Source organism: Macaca thibetana, chromosome 7, assembly GCF_024542745.1.
Source record: "Macaca thibetana thibetana isolate TM-01 chromosome 7, ASM2454274v1, whole genome shotgun sequence".
Lineage (NCBI taxonomy): Eukaryota > Metazoa > Chordata > Mammalia > Primates > Cercopithecidae > Macaca > Macaca thibetana.
In genome coordinates, this window is record NC_065584.1 from 124,970,146 (window position 1) to 124,979,180 (window position 9,035).

At 47.8% G+C, this 9,035-nt stretch overlaps 1 protein-coding gene across 2 annotated transcripts; it reads left to right on the forward strand.

The window, feature by feature from the left end:
- The first annotated feature begins 3,206 nt into the window (after nucleotides 1-3,206).
- RPUSD2 (RNA pseudouridine synthase domain containing 2) lies at nucleotides 3,207-8,731 on the forward strand. Of its 2 annotated transcripts, none has more exons than XM_050799502.1 (3): nucleotides 3,207-3,845; nucleotides 6,188-6,484; nucleotides 7,796-8,731. In XM_050799502.1, exons 1-3 carry the CDS (start codon nucleotides 3,240-3,242, stop codon nucleotides 8,528-8,530), a joined length of 1,638 nt encoding a protein of 545 aa, XP_050655459.1. In that variant the 5' UTR covers nucleotides 3,207-3,239; the 3' UTR covers nucleotides 8,531-8,731. The 2 variants fall into 2 exon arrangements, with proteins under 2 accessions (XP_050655459.1, XP_050655460.1); XM_050799503.1 differs by having other exon boundaries at nucleotides 3,207-3,662.
- Nucleotides 8,732-9,035: the final 304 nt, after the last annotated feature.

Sequence of the window (9,035 nt, forward strand, 5' to 3'; positions counted from 1 at the left end):
ACCAGCTTGTTCATTGAGATACAACCCCTCCCCATCCCCAACTTCCAGGGTCAACACCAGTTACTCTCTGCCAAGAAACATGTGATGAAAGACATCAGCCAACCCTCAGCAGAAGTAACTTGGCTGAGGAAATAGTTTTCACTCCAGCCTGGGTGACAGAGCAAGAATCCGTCTCAAAAAAAAAAAAAAAAGAAAAAGAAAACAACAACAACAAAAACAACACAGTGTTAGGATTACAGATGTGAGCCACTGCGCCCAGTTAAAATCAAATTTAAAATTCAGTTTCTGGCCAGGCTCGGTGGCTCACGTCTGTAATCTCAGAATTTGGGGAGACTGAGGGGGGTGTGGATCACCTGAGGTCAGGAGTTCGAGACCAGCCTGGCCAATATGGTGAAACCCTGTCTCTACTAAAAATACAAAAATTAACTGGGCGTGGTGGCACATGCCTATAATCCCAGCTACTCAGGAGGCTGAGGCAGGGGAGAATTACTTGAACCCAGGAGGCGGAGGTTGCACCACCACGCCTAGCCTGTAATCCTAACACTTTAGGAGGCCAAGGTAGATGGATTGTTTGAGCCCAGTTTGAGGCCACCCTAGGCAATGTGGCAAAACCTCGTCTCTACTAAAAATACAAAAAATTAGCCGGTCATGGTGGCACATGTCTGTCGTCTCAGCTACTAGGGAGGCTGAAATGGGAGAATCACTTCAGTTTGGGAAGTCGAGGCTGCAGTGAGCCAAGATCATGCCACTGCACTCCAGCCTGGGTGATGGGAGTGAGATCTTGTCTCAAAACTTTTTAAAATTTTAATTAATTTAAATTTAATTAGCCACATGCAGCTATTGTACAGCACATGGCTAATGGTGACCCTATTGTATACCACAGGATTGAAGAATATTAAGTAGTTCACAGAACCTCAAGGTGGGTGGAGAGTCAGGCTTTATCTCTGTACAGCCAGGAACAGTATCTAAACCTCACTGAGAGACTGCTCAGGGAACACCCCCATGGTCACTGAACATATATAGCTGGCATTATTTATTGATTAGGCACTTGACACAAGAACCTCCCCTACTGTTGGCCTCCCAGATTACATGCCTCCAATGCTACCTTGTTAGACATGGATTTGACATTGGGCCTGCTTCCAGGGTTGTGTGCCTCTGAACCAAAGCCTCTGTCTAAGAGATAGAGCCCAGGTCAAATGCCTGTGTCCAAGCTGGCAGAGAGTGTGAGAAGGCTCTGGCTTCTACCTCTTGGGGGCAGTAATGTAATGTGAGAAATTCCCCACCAAAAACAAAGGTTTTCAGAAGATGCTGGATGTTTATAGAATATGACAAATGTCTACTCTACATGGTCTATTCTAGTGCTTCCCAAGCTTTAATATGCAGAAAAATCACCTGGGGATCATGTTAAAGTGCAGATTCTCATTTAGTAGGTCAGAAGGGGAGGAGGAACAAGATTCTGCTGTTTTCTGTCTCCACAGTTTTGCCAGGCACTAGTTCGAGTATTTTACTTGAATTAACTGATTTAATTCTCCCACCCCAATCCTATGGAACAAAGAGGCTAGCTAAGAATACATACTTTCTTTTGGATAAGGTTCTGCTCTCACTGTAAATATCTTAATGAGATGACACATTTGCGAGATGATGTCCCTCCTGTGAAGTAGTTTTGCTCTAACATACCCCACAATCAATGGAAAATTCTACCTCTTATTTCTGGAGGTGGTCAGGAATCAGACTTTTCAGCATACGGAGTTCTGCAGCTGTGAATACCTCAGCTGCAGTCCCTCAGTTAGTTTAGTGAGACTGATGACTTGAAGAAGGAATTTAGCTAAAAAAGATTTCCCTTTCTCCTCTCTAGAATACAAATGCCTAGGACAAGAATTACACTGTGTCCTTTTTGTTTGTTTTTGTTTTTATTTTTTGGCAAACTAACATTGAAATGCCTCCTTATTTGGAAGAATCCCACTCTGGATATCAAAGAGGGTTAGATTCTTGGCCGGGCGTGGTGGCTTATGCCTGTAATCCCAGCACTAATAATATAAAAATTAGCCGGGTGTGGTGGCGGGCGCCTGTAGTCCCAGCCACTCGGGAGGCTGAGGCAGAAGAATAGCTTGAACCCGGAAGGCTGAGATTGCAATGAGCCGAGAAGGTGCCACTGCACTCCAGCCTGGGCAACAGAGCAAGACTCCGTCTCAAAAAAAAAAAAAAAAAAAAAAAAAAAAGAGGGTTAGATTCTTCCATCTCCAGGCACCCTGGAAGTGAGGGCTTAGACCAGTGAGGTTTGGCTGACGGAAGTCCTCCCCTGCAGGACTCTGAACGCTGGGAGAGGGACACAGAGACACAGGGAGATTTAGGGGTCTCCAAGGGGTGGCAGGGTTGCAGAAAAAGGGTCCTTTGGCACAACATAGTGTCTTGTGTCTATTGCATCCCAAATGGGTTTCTTCCCTGACATGCCTGAAGCCAGGCTCTCAAAAGGCTTGGTTTCCTTTCATTTGGCCCTTTTTCTGAGCCTATTCTCCAGTTATCTTGTGAATTCTATGAGGCACTAATATTATTTCCATAATTCCCTCTCTGATTAAGTTAACCAGAGTTGGTTTATTTTGCACTTAAGAACCCTCGCAATATATCCTCTGATCTATTTGCAGTTTTAATCTCAGGATGGAAGCATATGGGAGGCGAATGGGGATCCCTAATCCTTCTCATGCTGTTAGGGGGAAACAGGTGTGAACACATTGCTTCTGGGGTGGGCTCGTGTGTGTTTTAAATACATACATAACAATCTTACTGAGATATAAGTCACATACTATAATATTGACCCTTTAAAAATACACAATACAGTGAGTTTTAGTATATTCGCAGAGCTTAGCAATCTTTATTCTGATTGTTAGTTTTTGTTTTGTCTTAAATAAAGCTCCTTTCAAGAGTTTCTCCAGACCCAAGGAATTACTCGGAATCTACACGACCTTCTCCTGCCGTGGCCTTACACGGAGCAATTCCAAGGGTTTCCTTTATAAATAACGTCGTATCTCCCTAATAGGAAGACGTCTGAGTAAGGTCACTTTTGGTGAGACATTTACAATCTCTCAACTCTACGCTCAATTCACCTAATTTAACTCGAGTACCTCAACTCAATTCGCTCACTCACCGCAGACCCCGCCTCGGGACTGGGCCTCCCTGATTCGCTGGGGCCGAGTGACGTCCTCAGATTGCGACTCTGGGAGTGGAGTGGGGGCCGCGTGGTTATGTGGCTGGGCGGCCGCGGATGGCTCGGGGTTCTCGGACATTGGCGCTGCGACCTTCGGTGCCCTAGCTTTGCCAGGACTTGGAGTGGCTTTAAGGGCCCAATGGCAGAAACACTGTCTACCCAGGTTGGGACAGCGGGCGGTTTGAGGGCTCCGCATCAGCAAAACGGTGACGCTGGTGGCGACGCGAGGGTTGAGCCGTCCCCGGGGTCCCCGAAGCCGGCTGGCCGGGAAGTGGAGCCGGCCCCAGTAGGCGGGGAGTATCCCTCGGCTGCAGCCCCGGGCCCGGGCAAGCGTAAGAAGCGACGGGGCGCAACCGGGGAGCGTGTCGTGCCGCCCCCGAAGAAGCGGCGGACAGGGGTGAGCTTCGGAGATGAGCACTTTAAAGAAACCAGTTATTACTTCGAGGGCGGCCTGCGTAAGGTGCGGCCCTATTACTTTGACTTCCAGACCTACTGCAAAGGTCGCTGGGTGGGCCACAGCTTGCTGCACGTCTTCAGCACCGAGTTCCGAGCTCAGCCCCTGGCCTACTACGAGGCCGCGGTCCAGGCGGGCCGCCTGCACCTCAACGAGAAGCCGGTGCAGGACCTCAACATCGTGCTCAAGGTGGAGTCCTGATGGGGCTGGCCAGAAGCGGGAGAGGAAAAGGGGCAGGGTTTTTTGTTTTTGTTTTTGTTTTTGTTTTCTGTTATGGTTTTTGTTTTTTTGTTTTTGAGACGGGGTCTCGCTCTGTCACCCAGGCTGGAGTGCAATGGCCGGATCTCAGCTCACTGCAAGTTCCGCCTCCCGGGTTCACGCCATTCTCCTGCCTCAGCCTCCCGAGTAGCTGGGACTACAGGCGCCCGCCACCTCGCCCGGCTAGTTTTTTGTATTTTTTAGTAGAGACGGGGTTTCACCGGGTTCGCCAGGATGGTCTCGATCTCCTGACCTTGTGATCCGCCCGTCTCGGCCTCCCAAAGTGCTGGGATTACAGGCTTGAGCCACCGCGCCCGGCCTGTTGTTATGTTTTTTAGGCTTAGTGAGGCATAGGTAGTTGATTAAAATCACGTCAATTCTAGACTGCGCGCGGTGGCTCACGCCTGTAATCCCAGCACTATGGGAGGCCGAGGCGGGTGGATCACGAGGTCAGGACATCGAGACCATCCTGCCTAACATGGTGAAACCCCCTCTCTACTAAAAATACAAAAAAATTAGCCGGAAATGGTGGCGGGCGCCTGTAGTCCCCGCTACTCTGGAGGCTGAGGCAGGAGAATGGCGTGCATCCGGGAGGCGGAGCTTGCAGTGAGTCGAGATCGTGCCACTGTGCTCCAGCCTAGGTAACAGATCGAGACTCTGTCTCAAAAAAAGAAGAAAAAAAAAAAATCATGGCAATTCTAAAGCGTTCTCGCTTTCAATTGGAACACTTATTTAGCCCGCGTTTCCCACCTCCGCAAGTGGACAGCGGCTCTGTGCTTCAGGAGTCAGCCTGTTTATCCTCTTCCTCAAGGCAGCTTCCTTGTTTCCAAGGGACAGAAGTTGGAATTCTCATAATTCCTTTAAACACCGTCTTGTGGCAAGGGCACTGATCACTTTACCCTGCGTTGTAAATCTCCGTGCAAATAGTAATAATAGGGGCTATCATTTATGTCTCTACTGTGTGCCGGGCACAAAGTTAAACATTGTATGTCCACTAACGTCTAATTCTAATGACAACCTTGTGAAGTAGGTATTGCTACTCCATTTTACCTCTGAGGAAACTAAGGAAACTCACAGGGGTAAGGCCACAAACAGTGATACTACCAAAGCCTGTGTTCCTGTAACTACTACTTAAACTATTTAACATAGAGCCTGATATGTTAACAGAATTGTGAGATGTCAGGGATAGAGACTAGAATTGTTTAGCCCAGTGCTTTGACTCCTTTAAAATTCCATCACAGGTATGAGATACCAGACACCCCTGTCAGAAGTAACACTGTTTACCTGTCAGTAACACTGGTTTACCATGGTTGTGAGTGGAGAAAAGGCGATTACAGCATTTGGGAAATGGATGGTTTTGGAGTAACTTGTTTCATTGATCAAGCGATTTGGGTCAATATATCATAAATTGATGAATTCCCTCTCCTATCCCAATTTCTAAAAGCACAGGTCTGGTCTAACCCTCACATTCCACAGGAAACGAAGACCCAGAAAGGATAAATGACTTGCCCAAGAGCATGTCACAAGCCTGTGGCAAATCCTGGTCTACAGCCCATATCCCTGGACCTAAACCTTAGTTTTGTTTGTTCAAGATCGTGATCAGTGATGATTTATGAAGGTTTTTTCCTCCATTAAAAAAATTGTACCTTTATTATTTTTATTTATTTATTTTTTGAGACAGAGTCTTGCTCTGTCGCCTAGGAGTGCAGTGGCGCGATCTCAGCTCACTGCAAGCTCCGCCTCCCAGTTTCAAGCTATTCTCCTGCCTCAGCCTCCCAAGTAGCTGGGATTACAGGCGCCTGCCACCATGCCCGGCTAATTTTTGTGTTTTTAGTAGAGATGGGGTTTCACCGTGTTGGCCAGGATGGTCTTGATCTCTTGACCTTGTGATCCACGCACCTCAGCCTCCCAAAGTGCTGGGATTATAGGCGTGAGCCACTGTACCCGGCTAAAAAATTTTACTTTTAAAATACCTGTATTGTAGAGAAAATAACAATTAGCAAAACCAAAAAACATTCATAATCTCACCACCCAGAGATAACACAGTTAACATTTTTGTAGATGTCCTTCCAGTACTTTTTTCAATGCCAGCTATCTGCCTGTGTCTGTCTATACTTTTACAAAATGAGATCATACTCTGCACACTGCTTTTCTGCCCAAGATATGCTTTCACCATTTTTCCATGTCAGTAAGGAACAGGGGAAGCTGGGTATGAAGTTGACTGATTACAGGCTGCGGTCCCTGGGCTGACTTATTACCTATGTCTTTGACAGGACAATGATTTCTTGCGGAACACAGTGCACAGGCATGAGCCACCAGTCACAGCAGAGCCCATTCGCCTGCTAGCTGAGAACGAAGATATGGTGGTTGTAGACAAGCCTTCCTCCATTCCCGTTCACCCCTGTGGCCGCTTCCGACACAACACAGTTATCTTCATCCTAGGCAAGGAGCACCAACTGAAGGAGTTACACCCCTTGCATCGGCTTGACCGCCTTACCTCAGGGGTGCTTATGTTTGCCAAGACAGCTGCAGTCTCTGAGAGAATTCACGAGCAGGTTCGGGACCGGCAGGTGAGTCAGGCTTTTGTCTCCACAGGCCACTTCTTGGGCTCACGAATGCTTTGTATCAAAAGGGCATCACGGAGTTCTAAAGTGGTCCTTCATATTTATCTGGCAATCCTTCCTACCTTAAGGCAGGTCAACACCTAAAGTGCCAAACACAGGATATCTCATACGTTTCCAAAAAATCTTTAGAGATGGCATACACTGCCTCTCTTAGTAGTTTGCTATTTTGAAGCTTTAAGATGCTGACAAGGCCAGGCATGGTGGCTCACACCTGTAATCCCAGCATTTTGGGAGGCTGAGGCAGGAGGACAGCTTGAGCCCAGGAGGTCGAGACCAGCCTGGGCAAAATAGGGAGACCCTGTCTCTACAAAAAAAAAAAAAAAAAAAAAAAAACTTAGCTTGGCATGGTGGCACATGCCTGTGGTCCCAGCAACTTGGGAGGCTGAGGTAGGAGGATTGCTTGGCCATGGGAGGTTGTGGCTGCAGTGAGCCATGATCGTGTCACTGCTCTCCAGCCTGAGCTATAGAGCAAGACTCTGTCTCAAAGAAATAAATTAACATAAGAAAATGCTGAGCAAGGCTTTTAAGATTATGGGAGAGCCTGCTTGGTGAAAAGATTCTAGATGTAGTTGGAAAAGGCTTGGGTAGAAGAGTTTAATGGTATTGATTGTTGTCCTGAGACTTGTAATTCTGAATCTGAATCATAATACATTTATTGAGTGCATACTCTATACCAGGCTTAGTATCAAGCACATTAGAGCCTAACTTACTGACTGCTTATCACAGCCCAATGAGGTAGTTGGTTTTCTTTTCTTTTTTTTTTTTTTTTTTTGAGATGGAGTTTCGCTCTTGTTGCCCAGTCTGGAATGCAATGGTGCGATCCCGGCTCACTGCAACCTCCGCCTCCCGGGTTCAAGCAATTCTCCTGCCTCAGCCTCCCAGGTAGCTGGGATTACAGGCATGCGCCACCACGCCTGGTTAATTTTGTATTTTTTAGTAGAGACAGGGTTTCTCTATGTTGGTCAGGCTGGTCTCCAACTTTCGACCTCAGGTGATCCACCCGCCTCAGCCTCCCAAAGTGCTGGGATTACAGGTGTGAGCCACCACACCCAGCTGGTAAATGCTTTTCTAATTTCACATTTTCTAGATGAGTTAGTAAGATTTAGAGGTTAAGTAATGTACCCAAGATCACAAAACTGGCAAATGGTAGAATTGGAGTTTGAATCTTCTGAGACTGGTCCTTATCACTCCACAAAGGGTTTGGACTCCATGAATTTAGGCTTTGTACTGACTTTCTCCCTCTTCCCTCCTATGTAGCTGGAGAAGGAGTACGTGTGCCGGGTGGAAGGGGAGTTCCCCACTGAGGAAGTGACCTGTAAAGAACCCATCTTAGTGGTGTCTTACAAAGTAGGGGTGTGCCGTGTAGATACCCGGGGCAAGCCCTGTGAGACAGTGTTCCAGAGGCTAAGCTACAATGGCCAGTCCAGTGTGGTACGGTGCCGGCCACTCACAGGCCGCACACACCAGATTCGAGTCCACCTTCAGTTCTTGGGCCATCCCATTCTCAACGACCCCATCTACAACTCAGTTGCCTGGGGTCCCTCCCGAGGCCGGGGCGGCCGCATTCCCAAGACAGATGAGGAGTTGCTGCGGGACCTGGTAGCAGAGCATCAGGCCAAACAGAGCCTGGATGTGCTAGATCTCTGTGAGGGTGATCTGTCCTCAGGACTCACAGACTCTACGGCCCCCTCCTCAGAGTTGGGCAAGGACAGCCTGGAAGAGTTGGCTGCAGCTGCCCAGAAGATGGAGGAAGTAGCTGAGGCAGCCCCTCAGAAGTTGGACACAATAGCCTTGGCACCAGAGAAGGCAGTTGAAACAGATGTCACGAATCAAGAGGCAGACTCACTCTGTGCAGAGTGCCGGCTGGTTCGACAGGATCCCTTGCCCAAAGACCTTGTGATGTTCCTACATGCCCTACGCTATAAAGGGCCAGGCTTTGAGTACTTTTCCCCAATGCCTGCCTGGGCACAGGATGACTGGCAAAAAGACTGAGGGGTGTGGCCAATGGAGGGATTGCTTCTTGGGTTGTGACAAGGATGGGCTATAGGGCAAGGGCTGACCCCGTGGGCTGGTACTTGGGGTTTCTATAGAAGTGAGGTCGGGCTTCTGAAGAGACCTGCTCATACTTGCTACCTCCTTACAGTGGGAATTTGGAGATTTTTTGGTTTGTAAATATATCCCTTTTTCTAACATATTTTGTGTCTGGTTTTCTTCCTGCTTTTTTATTGATATAAAATTCACATAACATAAAATTAACCACTTTAACTGGCCAGGCACAGTGGCTCATGGCTATAATCCTAGTACTTTGGGAGGTAGAAGTGAAAGGATCATTGGAGTCCAGGAGTTCAAGGTTAAAGTGAACTGTGGGCCAGGCATGGTGGCTCACGCCTGTAATCCCAGCACTTTGGGAGGCCATGGTCAGGAGATAGAGACCATGGTGAAACCCCGTCTACTAAAAATACAAAAAAATTAACTGGTTGTGGTGGCAGGTGCCTGT

What these genes read in the sequence shown, in the direction of transcription:
- RPUSD2 (XM_050799502.1), top strand. Translation starts at nt 3,240, where the DNA reads ATGTGGCTGGGCGGCCGCGGATGGCTCGGGGTTCTCGGACATTGGCGC. An exon ending in ACCTCAACATCGTGCTCAAG is followed by an intron (nt 3,846 to 6,187) that starts GTGGAGTCCTGA and finishes TGTCTTTGACAG; the next exon opens with GACAATGATTTCTTGCGGAA. An exon ending in AGCAGGTTCGGGACCGGCAG is followed by an intron (nt 6,485 to 7,795) that starts GTGAGTCAGGCT and finishes CCTCCTATGTAG; the next exon opens with CTGGAGAAGGAGTACGTGTG.